This window comes from Ochotona curzoniae, unplaced genomic scaffold (assembly GCF_017591425.1).
Source record: "Ochotona curzoniae isolate NIBS_2020 unplaced genomic scaffold, NIBS_Ocur_1.0 contig_1274, whole genome shotgun sequence".
NCBI classification, from domain to species: domain Eukaryota; kingdom Metazoa; phylum Chordata; class Mammalia; order Lagomorpha; family Ochotonidae; genus Ochotona; species Ochotona curzoniae.
In genome coordinates this window covers 34808160-34833049 of record NW_024465023.1, presented here as the reverse complement: position 1 = coordinate 34833049, position 24890 = coordinate 34808160, and the positions used below count along the sequence as shown (strand labels likewise).

General features: G+C 41.7%; 1 protein-coding gene across 1 annotated transcript; it reads left to right on the top strand.

Moving 5' to 3' along the window:
* Nucleotides 1-6153: 6153 nt before the first annotated feature.
* On the top strand, nucleotides 6154-18065 carry ZC3H12B (zinc finger CCCH-type containing 12B). The gene is made up of 5 exons (XM_041002350.1): nucleotides 6154-6758; nucleotides 12924-13063; nucleotides 14520-14754; nucleotides 15413-15519; nucleotides 16645-18065. The coding sequence occupies exons 1-5, from the start codon at nucleotides 6154-6156 to the stop codon at nucleotides 18063-18065; spliced, it is 2508 nt and encodes an 835-aa protein (XP_040858284.1).
* The last annotated feature ends 6825 nt before the right edge of the window (nucleotides 18066-24890 follow it).

Below are 24890 nucleotides of genomic sequence, written 5' to 3'. Positions count from 1 at the left end.
CTGTTTAACATATTCCTTGAATTCCTTGAATGCCTGCTTCATTTGCTTCTCAATGTTGATAGGAAGCTTTATAACAAGTATTTCAAATTCTCTATCCCCCATTTTCTTGATGTCTGCTGCTTTCCTATGTCTGTCAGTTAGTGAATGTGTTCAAAAATACAGGATCATAAGGATGTGGTTATGGTCATCCTAGGACACTGCTCAAAGTTAGCCAGGAGCTTTCATGAGCCGAAAACACCAGACGCAACGAGGTATCGTAGGAGGTTTATTCCAACGGCGCAGGAACAGGATAGAGGTGGTGGTATATCAGCGGGAAAAAAAAGAAGGATGAGGTAGCGGGGAGACCAGAAGGAGCTGCACTGACTCTATAAATCTCTTGAGTAATAAGAACATTTTAATAATATCAATTCTTCCAATGTATATATATTAATATCTTTCCAGTAATTTGTATCCAATTTAATTACTTTTATTAGTGTTTTGCAATTTTCAGTGCAATTAGTCTTTTATCTCTCAGTTTATTCCTATTCATTTTTTCTTTTGGTGCTATTGCAAATAAGATTGTTGTCTGAACTTCATTTTCAGACAATTAATTGCTACTTTATAGAAATGCAACTAACTTTTCTAAAGTATTTTGTGTCCTAAAATTTATTGAAATAATATTTAGTACTGAAATATTTTTGCTGTGTCTGGACTTAGTCTGATGCTGGGCTCTTAGAGGGTTAAGGGGCTTGGCAGCATGGTCTAGTGGCTAAAGTCCTCGCCTTGAACATACCGGGATCCCATATGGGACACCGGTTCTAATCCCAGCAGCTCCACTTCCCATCCAGCTCCCTGCTTGTGGCCTGGGAAAGCAGTCCAGGACGGCCCAAAGCCTTGGGACCATGCACCCGTGTGGGAGACCTGGAAGAATTTCCTGACTCCTGGCTTCGGATCTGTATAGCACCGGCCATTGTGCTCATTTGGGGAGTGAATCATCAGACGGAAGATCTTCCTCTCTGTCTCTCCTCCTCTCTGTATATCTGACTTTCCAATAAAAATAAATATTTTTTTTTTTAAAAAAGGGGGTTAGGGCCCGGCGCAGTGGCGCAAGTGGTTAAAGGTCCTCGCCTTGCACGCCCGGGATCCCATATGGGCGCCGGTTCTAATCCCAGCAGCCCCGCTTCCCTTCCAGCTCCCTGCTTGTGGCCTGGGAAAGCAGTTGAGGACAGCCCAAAGCTTTGGGAACCTGCACCCGCGTGGGAGACCCGCAAGAGGCTCCTGGCTTTGGATCGGCATAGTATCGGCCCGTTGCGCTCACTTGGGGAGTGAATCATCGGACGGAAGATCTTCCTCTCTGTCTCTCCTCTCTGTATATCTGCCTTTCCAATGAAAAAATAATAAAAATAAATCTTTAAAAAAAAAAAGAATCTATCATTCTACTTTTCAGAAAAGCTTACCAAAGTTTGGTAATGTTCTTTAATGACTGTTGCAACACATTTTCTTTATTCATTCATCAGGTAATGGATATTTATATTGCCTCTATTTCTTGGATATTCTAAATAATTCTGAAGTAAATACGGCTTGTAAATATCTTTTCAAGATCCTACATTCAATTATTTTGAATAAATACCCATATGTGGCATACTGCTTCATATTGTGATTACATTTTGAAATTTCTGCAGAAAAGAATCACTCTTTTCCTCACAGCAGCTGTACTATTTCACATTTCCACAAATAACATACAAGTGTTCCATGTCTTCTACATCCATGCCAACACGTTGTTTTCTTTTGTTTTGTTCTTATTAATGTTCATAGTAACAAGTTTAAGAAAATATGTTATTTTGGTTTTTATTTGCATTTTCTAGCCATTAGTTACATTGAGCATTTATTCATATATTTGTCAACCAATCCTATACCTTGTTTGGAAAACTGCTGATCATACTTTACCCATTTTACAAATTGGATTGTTTGATTTCTATTGTTGAGTTGTAGGTGTTAGTTATACCTTCTTAATATAAATCTCTTTTCGGATAAATGAACTAAAATATTTTTCTCATCCTGTAGGTTGTCTTTTAACTATTTTGATTATTTAATGTGCTGTGTAGCTGTTTTGGATATAGCCCAATTTGTCTATTTTTGCTTTTGTTGCCTAATTTTTGTGTGTATCTCTAGTTGTTTTGCCATCTCCTCTTCAATTCTACCTTTGTATTTCATTGATTTTTTTTTTGTAGTGCCATAAAGTTATAGGGTGAGTAGCAGTGTCCTTCCAAAATTCATATGTTTAAACCTCAGCTTCCAATAGGATGATCTTAGGAGGGAGGGTTTTAAGGAAGTAATTCTAGTCTGAGTACAGAGCACTAACATATGAGATTTTGTGTCTTTGTTTATAGCTACAAAAAGGAAGTGATTTTTCTTCCATCAGTCTGAAGATGTAATGACAAGATGGCCATCTTCAATCCAGAAAGGGTAATTTCAACAAATACTGTGTCTATCTGCACCTTAATCTTGAACTTTATGAGAAATAAATTTTGTTGTTCAAGCCACTAAGCCCATACTATTTTATTACACCAGCCTGAACTGATGAAGAATTGACTAAGACAAATGCTTTGGTTATTTTCTTTAGTTCTTCTGTACATATTTTCCTTTTAGTTACCAGGGAGAATACATAAAATAAAGTAATACAATTTAAAAGTATTACTTTTTAAGTATTTATTTATTTGGAAGGCAGAATTAGACACACAGAGAGAAAGAGATAGAGAGAGATTTCATCCACTGTTTCATTCTCTAAATGGCTGCAATGGCTGGTACTGGACAAAGCCAAAACCAAGAGCTTGGAGCTCTATCCAGGTCTCCCATGAGGGTGCAGGGGCCAAAGCACTCACCCTGTCTCCTGCTGCTTTTCAGGCACATTAGCAGGAACAATACAATACAATAGGGACCAGTACAATAATAGTAGGGACCTTAACACCTCACTTACTTCAATGTACTGATTGACAAGACAGAAACTCAGCAAGGATACAACAGAGCTCACACAGATAATAGAAAAAATGAACTTAATTGATACCTATAGAACTTTTTATCCTACAGACACAGAACATATTTTTTTTTTCCAACGATACATGAAACCTTCTACAGGATTGATCAAATTATACGACACAAAAGAAGCATCAGCAATTTTTAAAATAATGAAATCATACCATGCATTTTCTCAGACATCATGAAGTGAAACTGGAGATCAATAGATCAAAATAACCCAGGAGATATGGACATACTTGGAGACTAAAAAGCATGCTGCCAAATGAACAGGTTAAACAAGAAAGCAATGTGTATCTGATGCATCTAGACATGTATCTTTTTTATTAGCATACAGTATTTAAAAATCCTTTAGTTACCATATAAACGCTACTTAAATTTCTAATATTCCTTCTTTACAGAATACTTGTCCACAAAAAAGACTGTATCTTATGCTCATGTTACAATAAATATTCAAAATACACCCTCACGGTCTAAGACATAACACATTATCTTAGTCCATTTTTGGCTGCTGTAACAGAATAACACAGATTAGGCAATGTGTAAACCATAGAAGTTTATTTGGTTTATGGTCCTGGAGGCTGAGAAGTCCTAGATAAGGTGCTGGCATCTGTAAATGGCCTTTGTGCTACATGACATAACAGGGCTAAGAAGCAGGTGAGAGACTGAGAGAGGAAAGTGGGATGGATTTAACATTATTATAAGGACCCCACTCTTGCTATAACTAACTCATATAACCCATTCATGAAGAAGAACCCATGATTCATTAACCCACCTAGGGGCCCAAATAGCAATACAGTTTACCACGATGACTAAACTTCAACATGAGTTCTATTGATTTTTTTCCCTCTGTATGGACTGTAATTTCTTGTTCCTTTGCATATTTCCTAATTTTTTTTGTTGAATACATAGCATTTGAAATGATGTTTCAACTCTAAAAATCAAATTTCCTCCTCTCCTGAGGGTTTCTGTGCTTGCCTGTTTGCTTTTTTCCTCTGTTCTTTGTTGTGTGTAGCCGCTGAAGTCTCTACTTGAAATAGCTTATTTTTTAGCTATTGATTCAGCAGAAATTTTCTTTAATTATTTTGTCCAATCATTCTCCCTCTCTTTGCCCAGAGGACTTGCAAAAAAAAAAAAAAAAAAAAAAGCAATTGACAATGACAACTTTGCCTCCACTTTCTGACTGCTAAAGCCTGAGGGTCATCCATAAGCCAGAGAGATTGGGTACTTTTCAGGCTTTTCCTGAACCCCATACACAGTCCTATACAAAGTTTTTCTTTGAAGAACCTCTTCCCATTCTCCTTCCTTTTTGAGCAAAAGTAGCTATTTTCCTTTAACCATCTTCAATTATCAGTTTTTTAAGCAAAAAAAAAAAAAGAAGAAGAAGAAGTTGGCCTTAATTCTCTCTGGTAATTAATATTCCCTTTACCATGTCCTATTTTAATGCAAAGTGAGTGAACTTTCTTCTTTTGTTTACTAATGAAAATAAATATAAGACACTGCGAATCCACTCAGGAGTGTGCACAACACTGCGTTCTGTATGTGGAACCCTTACAGTCTGCTGCTGCTGTCTGAAAGCAGCTCTTCTGATTGTCTAGTCTCCCTAGTAGATGGGACTCCTATGCTCTTCCAGGGTGGATTTCAGCCTTAGTAAAAGAATCTGGTGGCATAAAATCTGGACACGCTTCCCTGGCAGAAAGGAAGAGTCCTTTTCCAGGATACGTGTGTGAAATGTGGTTTCTCCTTTTCAAGTTGTGGTAGTATACACACAATTTTAATTTTTTAAAATTGTGTACATCTGCGTATGGGGAGAACTACCACTACTGAAACTCATATGAATAAAATTATTAGAATTAGTTGCCAGCTCTGTGGTGCAATGGGCTAAGTTCTCTCTGCAGTAGCAGCATACAGTGTGGGCACCGGTTCCAGTCCCAGCTGCTCTTCACCTGATCCAGCTTTTTGCTAATGTGCCTGAGAATACAGCGGAGGATGGCCCAAATACTTGGGATTTGGCAACCATGAGGAAGACCTGGAAAAGGTCAGTGTGGGCCATCTGTCGTGTGTACCAGTGAATGAAATCTCTCCTCTCTCTCTCTCTCTCTAGTTCTACCTTTTTAAAAAATTTATTAATATTTATTGGAAAGTTATAGATAGGAGAGGCAGAAAAATCTTGTAACTGCTGGTTCACTCCTCCAATGGCCACAATGGCTGGGGCTGAGCAGTTCTGAAACCAGTAGCCAGCTTATTCCAGGTCTCCCATGTGTGCAGGGGCCCAAGGCATTGGGACATCATCTGCTGCTTTCCCAGGCCACAAGCAGGGAGCTGGATGGGAAATGGAGGAGCTGGGACAGGAACCAACATTCATATGTTGTCCTGGCACTTGGAGGTGGAGGATTAGCCAATTGAGCCACCATACCAGGCCCATAGTTCTGCTTTTCAAATAAATCTTTTTAAATTGTATTTGAATTAGCTTTCTATATTTTTTCTTGGGATCTTTTGTTTCTTTTTTCTATCATCATCATCATCATCATTATTATTACATGATACAGTTCCATATGCTCTGGGATTCCACTTACCCCCTCTCCAAATCCCTCCACCCCCATTGATTTCCTTTATATTATTGCTATAGTATAGTTCTTCATACACAGTCATATGTCCATCATTGCAGGCATGGACAATGGCAGAGTCCAGCATCCTATTGTCAAGATATAGTAAACAGTTTCATTGTAAGTCCTTCTTTAATCTGGATGTAGAGATGCAATACTGCATTGTATCCTCACATCTGAATATAATATTCTCCATTACACAATTACTATACATCCCCTTAAATGAAAAGCCACAAGACAAAATCGACTTTTTGTATTTCTAATATCAGATGAGACTATATAGAGTAAGAAGAGAAATGAAATGTTATTTAGAAAGAAACCTTTACAATTCTTTTTCAGAACTTTCTTAAACATGGTTGTGGTATGTGTGCTTATTTGTAGGGACTGGTAACATCTGAAAGTAACAAACCAGACAAACAAAATCGTGCACCATTGCCACCACATTTTCCCACAGAGGAATGCCACTCTATGTGGATCCCAAGCAGGCTAAAAAAGAAAAAGAACTGATTAGACCTCAGACTGCCCACATTCAGGGATGACGGCCACAGCTGCGGTGGAGACACCAAAAATGGACAAGAGTGCCTCCAAGGAAGAGAAGCAACAGCCTAAGCAGGACGGCACGGAGCAGGGCAATGCTGACCCTGAAGAGTGGGTGAGCTCTGAGAGTGACCACGAGCAGGTGACCCTGAAAGGCGGTAACACCACCACCTGCCAACCCAAAGATGGCCAACTCAAGAGGAAGGAGATGCCCTCCAAGCCCCACCGCCAGCTCTGCCGATCACCCTGCCTAGATCGCCCAAGTTTCTCCCAGAGCAGCATTTTACAGGACAGCAAGCTCGACTTGGAGAAAGAATACCAAGCCAAGATGGATTTCGCTCTGAAGCTGGGCTATGCAGAGGAACAGATTCAATCAGTGCTGCACAAGCTGGGACCAGAATCACTTATTAATGATGTCTTGGCAGAGCTTGTCAGACTTGGCAACAAAGGTGATTCCGAAGGGCAGGTCAACCTGACTCTGGTAGTGCCTCGTGGGTCCAGCTCCAGAGAAATTCCAAGCCCTGAATTATCTCTTGAAGATGAAATTGACAGCAGTGATAATTTGAGGCCAATTGTCATTGATGGAAGCAACGTGGCAATGAGGTAAGCCTGCTATATTCTTTCCCTTCTGTAAAAACTGTCTTGAGCTCAGAAATTGTCTTGTCTTCTTTTTCAAAGCACTACAAATGATCATGGATTGTTCCTTGTGGCTTGATTTTTTGGAGGCGAACAGAGACAGAAATGATCTTGATCTCACCTTTCCTCTCTCTTGAAATTGCTACCAATGTATTTTTCAAGAGTTCTATGGCCATGCAGCTTACACATTGGTGAGGAGATAGAGCTATTTCAGTTTTGTGCTTCCGAGGGGGTCTGCTACCTCAGGCCTACTGGACTTATCATCTTGAAAATGATGCCATCTCTTGGGGACTTACTGTGGAACTTTCAGTAACTCGCAGTGTCATACTAACACATTGGGACCCCTTTGGCTAACTTTAAAATTTCGTGATCTGGCATTTCCCGTTTCCCCTTTGCTGTCATTTTTAATACCTGTTGTCGTTTCCATTCTCATCAGCCTATTTAATAGTTTCCATGCAAAATTATGCTCTTTTCTACCCATCTGTGTTCATGTTGTTTCCCGACCTAGAAAGGACCTTTTTATTTCTACAGTTGTCGAGGTACACCATCTCAGGACTGGCATTTGGTGCATATTGAGATGTTGCTTGGGGCACGTGCATCCTGTGTCAGAGTCCCTGGGGTCTAGCCCTGGCTGTTTCCAATTCCAGCAAACCAAATATTCATCTCTGTCTCTGTCTCTCTGTGTCTCAAATAAAATAACAAAAAATAATGATTAAAAAACAGATAACACTGCCAGAATGGAATAATTAGGTTCATTTTTTTTTATGTGAGGAGACTCAGATTCAGAGGAATTAACTACCCTGAGTCACAGAGTCTAATAAGTGGCAAAACTCAGACTAAAGCCCAAATTTGACTCCAGAACTCTTTTGACAATGGATGTGACTATTAGTGTTATTGAAACTATTTAGTATCTCTGCTATACCATGTACAAATTTCATTTTTCAAATATTTTACATCCTAATAACATCATTATTAAATACGCCCAAATATGCTAGACATCCTTCCTGTTTGAGTGAGGGGAAGCCAGAGGTACAGTAACAAGAAAAGGACCTGCAGACAATATTACAGAATCAAAATGATGCAATGGACCAGTAAAAAGAGAAAAGGGGCTGATTGAGCCATACCTTGAAATTGGTGATGCCAGCAAACCATATGGGTATTGGCTTGAGTCCTTGCTGCTCAGCTTCAAATCCAGCTCCTTGCTGATGTGACTAGAGAAGCAGTGCTTGGTAGCATGCATCCACGTGGAAGAACCAGATGAAATTTTCAGCTTTGACCTGGCCCTGCCCCGACCATTGGGGTCATTTGGAAATGAAGTATGTAAGGGAAATGCCCCCTTAAGATTGTTAGTTATTTAAAAGAATGTAAGAGTTCTAGTTTTAGGTTATACGATATTACGATACTTTACGCGCAGCTAATTCTCGCAACCTGGTTCTTTACCGTGAGCTGAAAACACCAGACGCAACAACATATCTTAGGAAGTTTATTCCAGCGAGGCAGGAATAGGGGAAGGGGAAGGAGGGGGAAGGGAGGTAAGAAGGAGGAGAGGGAGAGCAGGGGAGAGGAACCAAGGAGAGAGCAAGAGCAAGAGAGAGAGCAAGAGAGAGCAAGAGAGAGAGAACCGAGTGGGGCAGGAACAGGGGAAGGGGAGGGAAGGGAGGAAGAGCAGGGGAGAGGAACCAAGGAGAGGAAGAGAGAGAGCAAAAAAGGGCGAACCGCACCTGGGGGCCTTTTTTGTCTGCCAGGTGTGGGGGGGCGGGGATTGGGAGGGATTGAGGTCAAGGCCCCAGGGGATTGGTGCCTGCAGGTGAATGCCTGGGGATGATTGGCGAGTGGGCGGGTTGGGGAAGGGGCTGGGAGATTGGGGGTGGGATTCTCAGGTGGAATGCCAGGTTACATCTGATTGGTGGATGGCTGGACTGGCGCGAATTCTGTGAGCAGTGAGGAAGAAGAAATGGCGCAGGTGCAGGGCATCAGTCTCCATGATGACTTTCAAATCACTCCTCACAAAGATAAATTTCATTTTTTTAAAGAAGAGGATAATTTCTCTATTCAAAGATCAAAAGTATCCCTGCTTTAGGCATAAGCCAGTGATTCTTTTTAAATATTTTATTGATTTCTTTTTAAAGATGGAGTGATAGAGAGGAGACACAGAGCAAGACTTTCCACTGGTTCATTCCTCAAATGCTGGGCCAGGATGAAGCTAGGAGCCAGGAGCTTCATCTGGATCTCCCAAATGAGTGTCAATAGCCCAAGTACTTGGGCCATCTTCTGCTGCTTTTTCAGGCACATTAGCAAGGAGCTGCATTGAGAGCAGGCAGCTGGGACACAAACTGGCACTCAAGGATGCCAACACCACAGTCAGCAGCTCAACCCACTGTGTCATAATGCTTGCCCCATCACGGTGATTGTTGAGGGAAAGGGGTACCAGATCTGTTCAACTAAATCTCTTCCCAGAACAGTCTAGATCAGACATGTTTCCCAAAGCCTGCCTTTCTTTAAGGATGTGCGTCTTGGAATTGTAGGTGTGTATTTTGGAATGAGAAGAGGATGACCCAAGACCTTGGGTCCCAGCCCTGGTGTGGGAGACCCAGAAGACGCTTGTGACTCCTGGCTTCCGATCAGCTTGGCTCCAGCCTGTGTGGCCATTTAGGGACTGAACCAGCAGAGAGAAAATCTTTGTCTCGCCTTCCCTCTGTAAATCTGTCTTTCCAATAAAAAATAAGTAAATCCTTTTAAAAAAAAAGTGTACTTATTTTACTTGAAAGTCAGAAGTACAGAGAGAGAGAGATCCTCCATCGGCTGGTTCACTCCCCAAAAGGCCAGAGCTGGATCAGTGCAAAACCAGGAAAAGAGTTTCTTCTAGGTTTCCTCTATGGGTGCAGGAGCCCAAGGACTTGAGGCATCCTCCGCTGCTTTCCAAGGTCATTCACAGGGAGCTGGAGGGAAAGTGGAGCCACCAGAATGTAAAATGATGCCCATACAGGATGCCAACACCACAGGTGGAGGACCACCCCATTATCCCACTGTGCCAGCTTCAGTTCTTTTGCCTTTCTTCAAAAAAATCAGTGGAACAGTGAAGAGCTTTATCACTCAGGTTTTCGACTTATCAAGTCTGTCAATAGCAATCATGCTGACAGAAAGATAAACTTTTGTCTCCTGCATGGCAGGAACTCTGTTAAATTCAAAGTACCTTACGTGATTTACAACAAGTAAGCGGTACTAAAATAAATCTTTTAAAAATTAGCAAAAAGAAAATCATCCATCAGTCTTATTTTTAGAAAGTCTTAAACTCCATCTTAAGATGGTATATAGTGGACCGCATGCTGTTTTAAAAATTGCTGTATGTGTCCCTGATAGCCTCTTGTTCTTGTCTCAGTTCCTTATGAATTTTATTTATTCTGTAATCACATTTCACATGTCAAAATACAGTATTAGAGTCAGTTTGTGAACTTGTTACTGCTGTTAATGTAAACTTGGTTTGTTTTTCCTGGTTAGTTAACTATAACTTTATCATGCAATTGATATTTCTTAGACAAACTACATTTTACGATCTGCTGTTCTTCAACCTGCTGGATGAGTCTGTTTATAGTATGATACTCTGCCTTTGAAGGCATTAATATTTGCAGTAATGGGATAACTAATTCACATATTGTAACTAGGCTTTGATACATGCTAAAGGATACATACATTCTAAAATCTGTCTGCCTCTGGAAAGAAAAAGCTCCACTGCAAAGAATTGCAGACTTTGAAATATGAATGCTACCATTATTCTATGTTATGTCTGTAAGGAGCTCAAATACTTGAACCCTACTAGAAAAAATTATAGGGGGGGGGCGGAGTCACTAATCCATCTACCATTTGGAATTCGGTTTGGGAACCTGAATCATGACATGTTTCTAAGCCAGTCTATAGGACACAGTGAGCTGTAGTGTCACTGACACACTCTGACTTGCAGGTTCTAACATATTTCACCTTTCCAAGACTATGAAAACACATTTTATGTATTTGTTGGGGGGGATGGCAAGTCATTTGAAAACATTACTTTCTTATTAAAAATCAATTCATTCTTTAAATATTCATTGGGCATTAAACTTAGCATATGAGGTCCTTGTATGGGTCTTTATTACCACCTTGACAAATACGTTTAAAATGCTCTATGGTGCTTATTGGATATTTCATTTTGTGTCTCATGGAATGCTCTAAAGTCCACACTTGAACATATTTTTAATTAAAAATACTTTAGGTTTGTTATTTAACAATTCTCTATGCTTTTAGAAATTATGTAAATATATAAATGCATCAACACATGAGCAGTGTTTGTGGGTGATAGTGAAACAGTGGGACCTTGAAGGTTTTTTTCTTCATAATTTATGTATTTTTCCACATTTTTTACAATGTGAATGTAAGAAATAACAGTACACATTTGTAATGATGCAAATATCTTTAGAAAAAAGATTTTGATAGTGTCAAATAGAAAGTTGGAATATACAGCAACAAATCAAAGCCGTGCTTTTTTTTCTAAGGTTAGATTGTGTTTGAAAGAAGATGACATTTTATAGCACTACAAAGCCAAACAAAATTTCCCTTCCAATGACAGTTCTGGTGACTTTCTCAAGTGACATTATTTTTTTATATTTACTATCACTGTAGGAGTGGGAAAAATCATACCTGGCTGACTTTCCCACCTGTTTAATGTTGTCTTAGTCCAGTATTACTCCTTTGAACACTGTGGACTTGCCCAATTGCTCCATGGTTCAAATTTTAGAAGCAACCAATGGTAGCTATCTCAAACGTATTATCAGTGAAATATATTTTCCCTTAAAATTTTCTGTAGAGAAGTGTAATTTCCGTGTGGTACTCACTGGGGACTTTTTTTTTTTAATTATTTGAATGGCAGCATGACAGTGTCTCTCCTTTTCTCTCTCATTCTGCCTTTCAACTAAATAGATAATTTAAAAAAATTTTTTTTAATTTTAATAACAATAAAAAAATGAAAAAAAAGTTTTATTGTACTTTTTATGTTTGCAGGTGTCTATTCCTTTTATAAGTAATTGTGACACAATTTTCTCCTTTTATGTCATGTTCTGATGATAAAAGAAACACTTGAATTGTATAGGAAATTTTGTGACTGATAATTCTGTCACATAGAATAACAATTTCACTAATATTTTGTTGTGATTATTTCTTTTTAGGAAAGATTTATTTCTTTTTGTTGGAAAGGCAGATTTACAGAGAGGAGAGACAGAAAGATCTTCCATCCACTGGTTCACTCCCCACGTAGCTGTAACAGCCAGAGCTGAGCCACTCTGAAGCCAGGAGCCAGGAGCTCTTCCAGGTCTCCCATGATGATGCAGGGTCCCAAGGCTTTGGGCTGCCCTCCACTGCTTTCTTAGGCCACAAGCAGGGAGCCAGATGGAAGTGGAGTAGCCAGGATAGGAACTGGTGCCCATGTGGAATCCTGACACATGCAAGAAGATTTAACCACAGAGCTTATAAGCACTGAGTTGTGCTTATTTCCAATATCATTTCAATGCTTTCTTCTGCAAAATCAGGATTATGATATTTATATTTACACACATTTCTAAATCCTCTTTTTCTAATTACATTGTATTTTCTACACCTTAAATTTTCAAGAATTTTTGTTAGTGTATTGTATTTAATTAAATGTACATGCATGATAAACATTGTGAGAGAACTTGATGGACAAGAATTGTGCTGCAGAGCATTCAGCTGCCCCTTAGGACTCCCACATCTAGTGTCAGAGACCTGGTTTCTGTTTGTCCTCTTCAGATTCAGCTTCCTGCTAGTGCACCCCTGGGAGACATCAGATGTACTTGTGTCCCTGCCACCCACCCATGTGGGAGATCCAGATGGAGTTAGTGGCTGCTGCCTTTTAGCCAGGAATTTGGAGGGTGAACCAAAGGATCCTTCTCTCTCTTAAAATAATTAATAAACTAAAAAAAAATCATTTTGATTTGCTCCTTTTAAACAATATGTTCTTTGTTATCATCGAGAAATTGCTTGTTGTTAATCTTTTGATACAAAAAAAAAAAAAAACCCAACTATTTGCGGGCTTTTTTTTTTGGCTACTGTCAGTCGTTTTTCCTCTTATTCTCTGCTTTTCTAAAGCCATGGAAATAAAGAAGAATTCTCCTGCCGAGGAATACAACTTGCTGTGGACTGGTTTTTAGATAAAGGTCATAAAGATATTACTGTATTCGTGCCTGCATGGAGAAAGGAGCAGTCCCGCCCTGATGCACCAATTACAGGTACTGTTCTCTAGCCAGCATTTCTCATTGGGAGGCAAAGCCAGAAAGATCATTTGCAGGAGCGGCTGATAGCACCAATTTAGCTAAAATTTCTTTTCTAAATAGTCAAGGATATGTAAAATATCTTTCATTAAGTTTATTTTTTTGATAATGTGCTGCAAAGAAACCCATCATTGTGGTATATGACAGTTTAATAGAAGCAGCGTCAATTCAGCAAAGGAAAGGGTCTGTAGTTGAAAAGGAGCGCTTTTCTACTTGGCATAGATTCAGACTAAGCGGGGATTACCTGACAATGAAAAGGAAGACATTTTTCAAGGGACTATGCAAACCATGCTAGACAATAGGTCTCATTCTGTACAGACAAATGTGAGGTTCACAATTAGGGAGTGGAATCAAGAGCAAAGTCCTGCGGAAGTCACAGCTGACTAAAGTGTGATGCAGAGTAGACCCCAATAACCTAGGAATAAGGATATTTTTCAGGTCCCATGGAAATATTTTTATTTTCTTTTCACATCAAACAGAAAAAAATGGCGAATTTGCAGTGACGTATTTGCTGGACTATATTTGGATTATACCAATATATAATTGTGGTATGCAAAGTTTAACATTTCCTTATGAAAGAAGGGGCTCATAAGGCCAAAAATGTCTTTTAAAAAGTCCTCAACACTCGGTATGTGGTCCTAATGGGCAGGAAGACTGTGACAGCTACTTTGAACTGGGTTATGGAAGATGTATGTTATTGAATAATTATTGGGAGATATGAGGAATGGATTATGTGTTTAAATATTTAAAATGTTGTGAATATTGGGGTTTGTAATGGTTGGAGGAATGGGGAGGGGGGGTTTATGGAGGGAGTAGAGGAATATGATTGGTTGATGTGAAATTGTATGTGTGTGGTGGATGGGAAATGAGATTGAAAAATGAATGATTGGAAAAGTAGGGAATTTGTGTTGAATATTATGTTTGGGGGGTATTATATTATAGTTGAGGTGGGGGTAGGGGTTGGGGGGGAAGAAAGGATGATGTTGAATTTGGAGTTGGAATGGGGTGGGTGGGAGGATGGAGAATTTATGTAAAAGATTAATGCGAGAGAGAGACTCGCGAGCTGCGCGAGTGAGTGTGCGAGAGCTTATGAAATTTGAGGGGGATGGTTGGAATTTGGGAATTTTTAGGTATTTTTTGAATTTGTTTTTTTGGGTGGTAGGGGATGGAGTATGGTGTGGGTGTGTTTTGGTTGGGGTAAAGGGTGGTTAAGGGAAAAGATTTTGTTGTTTTGTTGTAATTTGGGGTAGGGAAATAGGGATAGTGTATGTTGGTGTGGGGTGGATGATTGTGTAAATATTTTTTAGAAAAAATATAAAATTAATTTTTTAGTTTTGTATTTTTTTTTTAATACAAGGATAAGACTGCTAATTTGAGAGTTTCTACTCTGTGGCATATAATCATATTTCAACAGATCAAGATGTTCTACGGAAACTGGAAAAGGAAAAGATTCTTGTCTTCACACCATCCCGAAGGGTCCAAGGCAGGAGGGTTGTCTGCTATGATGACCGGTTCATAGTCAAACTGGCTTTTGATTCTGATGGCATAATTGTGTCCAACGATAACTACCGAGACCTTCAAGTCGAAAAGCCAGAATGGAAGAAGTTCATCGAAGAGCGGTTGCTGATGTATTCTTTTGTGAATGACAAGTGCGTTTCTTCCCAGTAGGCTCTGAATAATAAGCCTCTATCCAAGTTACCAGTAGGAATAGATTTCATTCTACTTCAATAAAAATTTACTGAACACTTACTGTGTACCATGCATTATGCTGGTTGCCATGGAAATAAAAGGCTGAATGAGAAACAGCCCTTTTAAAGGGCTGAAAGTATAGCGGGGGGGGGGGGAGAAACCCCCACAATGTGTTGTGATAAGTGCTCCAGTTAAAGTATTTTCTTCTTAATTGCTCTGTCTGCAGGAGGTTTTAGAAAAAGACCTCCCAGAGATGACATTTCAGAGGAAGCTTACAGACAGAGCAAAGGGGGCTGCTGGGCATGACAGAGGAAAGGGACAACATGAACAAAGCCATGAAGTGGCGTGTTGAGGGAACAAGCAGGCACACTGGTACTGTTGGAACACACCCACATGGAAGAATGATGCAGAGGGGAAAGAATTCTTTCTGTGTGATCAGGTGGTAACAAAAGGAAGAGCAGCTGGCCTAACCAAAAAAAAAGCCAGCCTTAAGGCAGGAGGGCCCATGAAAAAGCCGTGACAACAGTACAGGCAAGAGCTAATGAGAATCTGAACTCCTGGTAAGGGGCTCGTGGCAACAGAAGGGAAGACATTCACCCCTTGCTTGCTTGCTTTCAGATTTATGCCTCCAGATGATCCTTTAGGACGCCATGGCCCAAGCCTTGAAAATTTCCTAAGAAAGAGACCTGTCGTTCCTGAGCATAAGAAGCAACCATGTCCTTATGGTGAGTACCTATGTGCAGAACTCAGTTCTGTACTAAGGGAAACATAAGGACTCCGTGGATACTTTTCTCTCCCAGTTTTCCCTCTCAGATGGGAAATTCGGCTTCATCCACTTTCTGTGAGTTACGGTTTGTGTCTTTATGTACTCTCCGGAGGCATTTAAAGAGAAATCCTTGAAACTGGATGAGGAAGAGGTATCTAGAATCAAAGGGAGAATTAGGTGTCACTTCCTAAGATGACATATGGGCTCCAGCTGCCTAAGTCTTGAGCGATGTTGCAGAAACCCTGCAGGGCCTGTGAACACAGAGAGAGTAATGCTAAACTGCGTTTGAGCCCAAGAACGTGTCTGTTAGGCAGTTGACTTGCACTTTCTGCCAACTAAAAATACCGTTTCCTTCTGATCTATACTTTGCCACTTCACTTCCAAAATTAACTTCTTTTAAAAAAAATACACCCTCTTCCAGTGTTCTTGTGCTCGTAACCAAGTCCCTCTGACACAGGAAAGAAACATGGGCTGGTGGGTCTGAGGCTACTTTCGACATTGGCTCTTTGGGGATAATCACTTGTTTTATGGGGAATTTTGTTTTTGTCCTCAACTAACATTTAAAACAGATTTGCATGTATCTCGTTGAATCTTTACAAAACTACCCTATAATATACATGCTTGATTATGAACCCTGTGTACAGAAGAGAAAAATGAGTCACTGGCCAAGGTCACGGGGCTAGTAAGGGACGTAGCTGGAACTGAACCTCAGGTTTGCCTGGCCTCCAAACCTGTGCTCATTTACACTGCACCACGCGCCCTTCCGTTGTTCATCGGCACCTCAGCGTGCAGGCTATGCTGAAGCAAAGCAGCATGTCACTAGACAATCCAGGCTGTTCCACTACTCAGCTCTGAGCTTGGATACTGCAATTTCCTCTGCAGCTTTCCACCTCTCCCCCAACCCTTGCAGTGTGTGATGCCTCCTTGTTGTTGTCTGTCTCTCACCTTTGTGCAAAGTTGATTTTCTGCTTCAGTCCCACACAGTATAACACTAGCCCGAGTGACCAGATTGCTATGACAGTTTCTGGCACAGAGGGTTGCACACTATGAGAGAAAGTCTTACTCCAAGGCATTATTTTTTCAGGCAAAAAATGCACCTACGGCCACAAGTGCAAATACTACCACCCGGAGCGGGCCAACCAACCGCAGCGTTCGGTGGCTGATGAGCTCCGCATCAGTGCCAAACTGTCCACAGTGAAAACCATGAGCGAAGGCACCCTGGCCAAGTGTGGCACAGGGATGTCTAGTGCCAAAGGTGAGATAACCTCAGAGGTCAAACGGGTGGCCCCCAAGCGCCAATCCGATCCTAGCATCCGGTCTGTGGCTGTGGAGCCCGAGGAATGGCTGTCCATTGCCCGTAAGCCTGAGGCCAGTTCTGTCCCCTCGCTTGTGACCGCCCTAAGTGTCCCCACACTCCCACCCCCCAAAAGCCATGCAGTGGGTGCACTCAACACCCGTTCGGCCAGCAGCCCAGTACCAGGATCCTCCCATTTCCCACACCAGAAGGCCTCACTGGAGCACATGGCAAGCATGCAGTATCCTCCCATCCTCGTTACCAACAGCCATGGGACCCCTATTAGCTATGCTGAGCAATATCCAAAGTTTGAGTCCATGGGGGACCATGGCTACTATTCAATGTTAGGTGACTTCTCCAAGTTAAACATCAACAGCATGCATAATCGAGAGTACTACATAGCTGAAGCAGACCGAGGGCTGTATGCCCGGAATCCCAACCTCTGCCCAGACAGCCGCATGAGCCATACCAGGAACGACAACTATTCCTCCTACAACAATTTGTACTTGGCTGTAGCTGATGCCCATTCTGAAGGCAGTTTGAAGTTGCACCGCTCAGCATCTCAGAACCGACTGCAGCCTTTCCCTCATGGTTACCATGAAGCCTTAACACGAGTGCAGAGCTATGGCCCAGAGGATTCTAAGCAGGCCCCTCATAAGCAGTCAGTCCCACACTTAGCTCTGCATGCCCAGCACCCGGCAACTGGCACACGCTCCAGCTGTCCAGGAGACTACGCCATGCCTCCCAATATCCATCCCGGGGCACCTCCCCAGCCAGGCCGGGCCCTGGTGATGACGCGCATGGACAGCATCTCTGACTCGCGCCTCTACGAGAGCAACCCCATGAGGCAAAGACGACCTCCTCTGTGCCGGGAACAGCACGCCAGCTGGGACCCACTGCCCTGTGCAGCTGACTCCTATGGCTACCACTCCTATCCCTTGAGTAACAGCCTCATGCAACCGTGTTACGAGCCAGTCATGGTACGCAGCGTCCCCGAAAAGATGGAGCAGCTTTGGAGGAATCCATGGGTTGGAATGTGCAATGATTCCAGGGAGCATATGATCCCAGAGCACCAGTATCAGACCTACAAGAACCTCTGCAATATCTTCCCTCCCAACATTGTCCTTGCAGTGATGGAGAAGAATCCCCACACAGCAGATGCCCAGCAACTGGCAGCCCTGATTGTTGCTAAGCTTAGGGCTGCACGTTGACATGACACGATACTCGGTCCTTGCTAGAAGTAGGATTATTAATACTTCAAATACACTAATACTCTGATATTAGTAACTAACCATTTGTGTGGCACTTGCCGAGTCACAGAGTATTTACATCATTTAAGTGCATAACAACCCTGTGAGGTAGGTCTTGTCAACATCCTATGTTATAGAGCAGGGAGCTGAAGCTCAGCGAGATTGACTTGCCAGTCACACTGCTAGCAGATGACTTAAGTCACACACCCAAGTCCTCTGACAAGTCCCATGGCCTTTTTGCACTGCACCACACAGGTAATGGAGGACAAAGCCCAGGGCGGGTGGGCGGGGGTTGGGGGAAAGGGGGGAGGCCTAAATGCAAGAAATCCCAAGGGATTCCATTACCAGCATTTCTTAGTCACACATTCTATACTGCAAAGTGTGAATAATATATCCAGTTTAGAAAGCAAAAGCATCAGGTTCAGGTTGTATATTGAATTAACCTTTTCGGTTTCTTAATAGGAATTGCTAAAGCAAATGCTTCCTTCTGCATGGATATCTGATCATTCAATATCTTTATTAAGCAAGATATAGGGTCACATAGAGGCTTCTAGAGCTTTCTCGAAAATCTATTCTTAGCAATTATATTGCATGTATGAATGTATATATTTGAGATGTGTGCAAACCTCTTGTGTCAACTTTTATATAGTGATAACGAGAAGATAGGCTCTAAACAGTCCTTAGTCTATAACTGTATAGGACATGAATCTGACTTGATGACCTTACATTTCATAGTTTCACTAGTTTTGAAAGTGAAAGTACACGCCAATATTTGAACATTGCTTTCTTAGGCGCCACAGCAAGCCAGATGTTTCCTTTGCACTTTTCACTGGCCAGCCAACATTTACCAACAGTTCCTAGCTTCCAAGTCTCTTCACCTCAGTCATTGAGGGGTCAGGTTGCAGCCTTCTGCAGAGGAGCTGACGGATAAGCTCAAGTTCCAATCATAGTACATGAGTATGCTACACGAGCACAGAAGAGTTTGACCAGGACCAAAGGATTTACCACCAGAGGTCACTCACCTTTTCCCGGGGAGATGGCCAAACTCGCATGGCTTTAAATGGTGAATACTAAAGCCTCACTCAAGGAGGGACCAATGGATGCTTTCTGGACTTCTGATCTATGCAGTATTCAACACCACAGGATGAAACGTAGTGGAGGACAGTGCATAGCCATGTAATCCACTTTTCTCCTACTGTCCACCCTTTGGGCAATAAGGTCAATTATTGGTGGAGCAGAATTTCTTTAGGAAACAAAATAAACAAAAAACCAGGGGATTTTCTAGGTAGAACAAAGCAGCTTTCGGGATGCTGCATTTTTGCTAATAGCTGGCTCAGTTGTGCACTTCAAATCCCCACAGAGGATGCACTTGCTATTAGGTAATTCTTAGATCTGCTACTAAAGAGGAAAGGCCTCAGGTTGAGAGGCATCATTTGCGCAACTTGTCTCTTGCTCAGGGTGGGAAACTTTGTAGCTAAGTGCCTCTAGAAGAGGTATTACTTGTTTATTTTTTTTTTTCAAGCTGCACTAAATGAACCCCCTTTTTGAATCCATTGTATATTTCAACATTTTCAACCATGACCAGCTCACTATTTCTTGAGCTAGAACTTGCTAAGTTCTATGGTGGTTTTTATTTGATTTGATTTGATTTTTCTTTCATGAAAGTTGAGAAGGCCTGGCCTTGGCCTTGGCCTTTGTTTCTTCATGAGAAGGTGTGACACTGCCTATTAAATGTTTCTTACTGTGAAACACTCTGAATGTGAGGCTGTAGTCTGGGTTGTTTCTGGTGGTTTGATAATGGCTTGCATGCTGCTTTCTGTCTGTCCAAGTCGATCAGTTCTGCATCCCAACCAGTGTTACTTTTCAGTTCATCACAACTTCCCATCACTCACTTGCCATCTAATCTCCCCATCCCTCAGCATATTACCAAAATATGAAAAGTAGTTTCTCTATCAGGTAGTTTCAAAGAGAGTGACAGTTGCCCCTGCAGTGCTTGCTGTTTCATACAAGACCCTATTTCCTACCTTTAACTTCTTGGACCTTCTCAATCTGCCCTGTGTCTAAATCAGGTTTTTGACAGTTTTGATGACTCTGATGCCTTTGTGCCAGTTAGTTCATCGTCCTACCAAAATCATCAATGGCACTGCAGTTATTAACTATTTGCACAATTTGCACAAAGAAGCACAAGATTAATGTGAGCTGCAATTCATCTCCAACATGTTCCTATTTGGTACTCAGAACAATTTGTAGGCTTCTCCCAATATAGTAAATATTTTGAAGGCAGCATAAGTATTTCTTATTTCCTAAAAACAATCGTCATTCTTCTCCTCTCATACTGTGCATAAACCAAAGCGGCTAGGAGCAATGCTTCAAATAACCAGAAATGACCTTTTGTTGATACAAATTGTATCTTTTTTCCTTGATTGTATAGAAACACATGTACAAAACTCATCTTCAACTAGGATTAGGACTGATTTTTCACACTCCAATGTTTGTGGCACTGTGTGTCACAGGGAGGTAGCCGAGGTTGTGAGGGAGCTTTTATTTCCAAAGGGCAGTCATAGTTTATAGATAGACAATTTTTTCAAGGCCTCTTTCTTACTAGATGCCCAGCTCTCACGTGTACAGTTTCAAGCATTATCACTGCGTAAGTTCTCTTTAGGCTATTGAGTTCAATACATCCTTGGGACAGAGAGTTTGTATAAAAAGTTACCAGTGTTGGTGAATCATCTGCAAGAATCTATAAATGGAGCTGCACGACCACAGATGCATAGATCCAGCTTGGTTCTTAGTTATTAAACATTTTCTTTATCCTGAGGTCTGCACACTTCTTGACTTCTTCACTGTCTGTCATAAAGCAGCAATTAATAAAGAAGCACTCGGGAACCCCTCCCCCTTGGTCCCTTGGGAATAGAACCAAGTTGCCCTCATGAAACGAAGCATGCATACTTCGGGATACTTACCTCCAAGCACTCAGCAGAGGTCGCTGCCCAACGTTTTAAGCGGTTTTCAAGAAGTGGTATATTTTCCAAGAGGTGCTTTGTAATTTTAATTCTTTCACCGATTTTCTGACCTCACAGCAGCCTGTGCCTGTTCAGGCCTCGGAGTTTATGGATTTTGTGATTTCTTTCTTTATGTGTGTGCAGGTGTGATTTTGTCATCGTTTTACTTTTATTTTAACCTAAAGGAGATGTGTGACCCTGGGGTGGCATGGTTTAATCCAGGGCACTGCTTCTGTGAGACAAGGTAACATTGAGCCATTGTACTCTCTCTTAAGGTGCCCGGCATAAAAGGGGGAATGACAGATGCCTTATGGAAATGGTCTACAAAACTTTGCCCACTTCTAAGAAACGAAACACATAGCATGATCCTTTCTCTCTCCCTCTGCTAGTTATGAATACTTCTCTAAAATTCTTTCCCCCCCCCCCTCTATTTTGGGATGAATTATCTTTATACAGTAACTCTAACACAGATATCCATTAACCTTTTGGCACTGAGTTTTCTTCTAAACATAGAAGAGTTCACTTTGAGAGGCGCTCAGTTTCCATTCTATCTATGCTGTAAGTATGGGATTTTGTAACAAATGGCCTTTTTGGGGGCCAAGGATTTCAATACACTTTTATTCCGTGAACTGGGTCTGGATCTGCACAGGGAAGTAATGCCGAGCTGTCCACGAGTCCTGCTCAGGTCTCTTCCCAACCCTCCTCTTCCTCGCCCTAGTTTGCTTCTCCTCAGATCTGACACTGGGGAGTGCATTAGTCTCCACCGAAACGGCACTACACTTAGTTCTCACTGGAAACCAAACCAGTATATTTCTGGAACCTGCTTGTCTCAATGCCTTTATAAACATTCAGCATATTTAATAGCTATTGTATTGTAGTTAGCTAGATACTTAGGCAGATTGACTATTTTTAGTCCTGGTTTGTGTATCATTGAGCTATAGTAGTTTGCTTTATTCATTTGTGGGATTAAACAATAATGTTTAATGGTTGTAAACTTTTATAAAACCTCTTTGGGTTTTTTGTTTGACCCAAACATAATGTAAGTCTCAATGACAAACTACACGAAACCAACCACGAGTGAAAATATCTCCTTTCTCCAGTTTTGTCTGCCCCTATAATGCACGTGCAATGTTTTAATATATTCTCACTAGCATGAATGTGCTATGACTACTTCATGAAATTTGGTTTTACCTGTAGTTGTGATGGAAAATGCTGTATCACTGACAACAATGGACTGTAACCACACTTATTATTGTATAAACTGTTTGTCTACTAAGCACTAACGGCTGTTTCTTTACAAACAACAAAAGCCAAATGCCACATACACATGCACACATTCTAGTTGGCTCCTGAGATGTGTTTCTGTCCTTGTGAACTGCACCTTGAGCTAAGCTCATAAGGGAAGGAATTCACCCCCAAAGTTCACCTGAATTTTACCACAGTAAACAGGTACCCTCTAATCTGTGAAGACCAACACAGCTGCAAGTGCCATTCAAGCTGGTGTTTCCCAACCAGGAAGCAGACCCAGGGTCCAGGCTCATCTCAGTACACAGCCATTAAGGCCTCTTGAATAGTCTCAAGATCACAGAGATGTCATCTACTGAGCCTCAGTCAGGATGTCAGTCGGAAGGAACCTCACACTCCGCACCTCCCACTTGGCAAAGTGCTCAGCCAAATCGGATGCTTTAGGATAGGGAGGAACTGAAGCTCCAAGGGCACCAAGACATTGGAATAAGCCAAATAGAATCGGAGGCAAAAATGGGACTGGAAGCACTGGTCTCATGACTCCCCAGGTAGACGAGCTATTGTCATAGTGCCATCAACGCCTCCCTCAGGCCCCTCTGGAGCCTCGCACCGCAACCCTCATTGCAGCACAGCCCAGTCTTGGGAGACTCAGGGACTGCTTATGAGCAGTGAGAATTCTTGGCTTTTTTTTCTTTTCCTTTTTTCTAAGATTCTTACTTTGGAAGTCAACATCACAGAGGGAGCTCTTCCATCGGTCTAGTGGTTCACTTCTCACATTGCTGCAGGGGCCCTCTCCCACTTACTTTTCTCGGGTGCATTAGCAGGGAGTTGGATCAGAAGTGGGGAAACTGAGCTGGCGCCCATGTGGGATACTGGCATCCCGAGAGGCAGTTTTACCCATCACACTACAACACTGGCCCCAGAATTTCATTTTATCCTTTTTATCACCTTCCACTGGTCAACTCCCCTCACCCTTGACCTGTCTTGTCTTTTATTCCTGTTGTTTCCTCTCACATTCCTAGTGCACACATGTATCAAGTTTGTTCTGAGAAGCAAACAGGGGCCTGACCTACAGTGATCAAGTGAGACGGAAGAGGAAGAAACAGTTCCAGTCTTGGAGTGCTTGTACTCTAGTAGTGGAATGAAGCACACTCAAAAAAATAAGTTAATATAGGCCCAGTGCAATATAGTTCAGTGGCTAAATCCTCACCCTGTACGCACCAAGGTCCAATATGGGTGCCTGTTTGTAACTTGGCTTTTCCACTTCCCATCCAACTCCCTGTTTGTGGCTTGGAGAAGCAGGAGAAGATGGCCCAAAATCTTAGAACCCTGCCCCCTTGCAGGAGACCTGGATAAAGCTCCTGGTTTCAGATAAGCTCAGCTCCAGCCATTGCGACTACTTAGGGGATGAACCAGAGGACGGAAGACATTTCTGTAAATTCGCCTTTCTAATAAAATAAATGTTAAAAAGTTAATGCACTAACTTCCTTGGAGGGTAGTGACAGCAAAAAAGAGGGAGACTAGTAAAAACAATTCAGATCCTAAGAATGGACATGTGAAAAATCATTTACTCTGGCCATATTCCTCTCCAGCAGAGCTCTGCAGCCTGATGTCCTATGAAGTCACATTACCTGCACTGGTCTGTCCCCACTTCCACCAGGCTTTCTTCACCCTTCTGGCCTTTGGCCTTCATTCTGTGTTACTTTGACTGTAAAATCTTACCTTTGAAGATATAGTGCACATGTCCTCTGAAATGTCATCCCACCTCCTGGTCCAGTCACTGTTAGTCCCTCCTCAAAGCAAGCCTTAATACTTCTTGCAGCATTTGCCATTTTGGCCTAATTATGCAGGTCTCCACCTGCATAACAATTAGTTGCTGGGGAGCAGGGGCCATATTCTTCACCTCTAATGAGTTATCCACAAGAAGGGATCAATCACCATTATTGAATAATAAAATACTCTTAACACTCACTTCCCTTGACACTCATAACTGTGTCGAAGTTAAATGTATGCAATTCAAACGCCAATCAGTCTCTGATCTCTCTCCCATCAGAAGATGCAAAGGCACCGGGCCAAGTGTGCTTCCTGGCAGCTCTACACCCCACCCCATCTCACCCACAACCATCTGAAGTCCTTTAGCCTGGTCTCTCAACTGTCAGGTTTCAGGACTACAGCTAACAATGTCCTGACTCTTCACTCTCTCTGGATCTGGACCAGAAATGAGCTCAGATCACCTGCTCCCCATCTTTTAGTCCATGAGGGCCATAGTTATATAGGCACCCGATTTCTAAATTCAAGGTTTTTCAACCCTGGCATGAATGCACATCACTCACACATATTCAGAGAAAGCACATCTCTTCCTGGTTTTGAGTCTTATAACAAATATGTGAGGCAAATATTATAATCTTTCTACAGATGAAACTCACATTACTGGCCCAAATCAGCTCCTATTTGAAAGTGGTGACATTTATCTGGAACCCAGGTCTTTAGGCAGCTCTTTGTCGGTATCCATGAGCCTTAAACTTTAGTTTGCATCAGA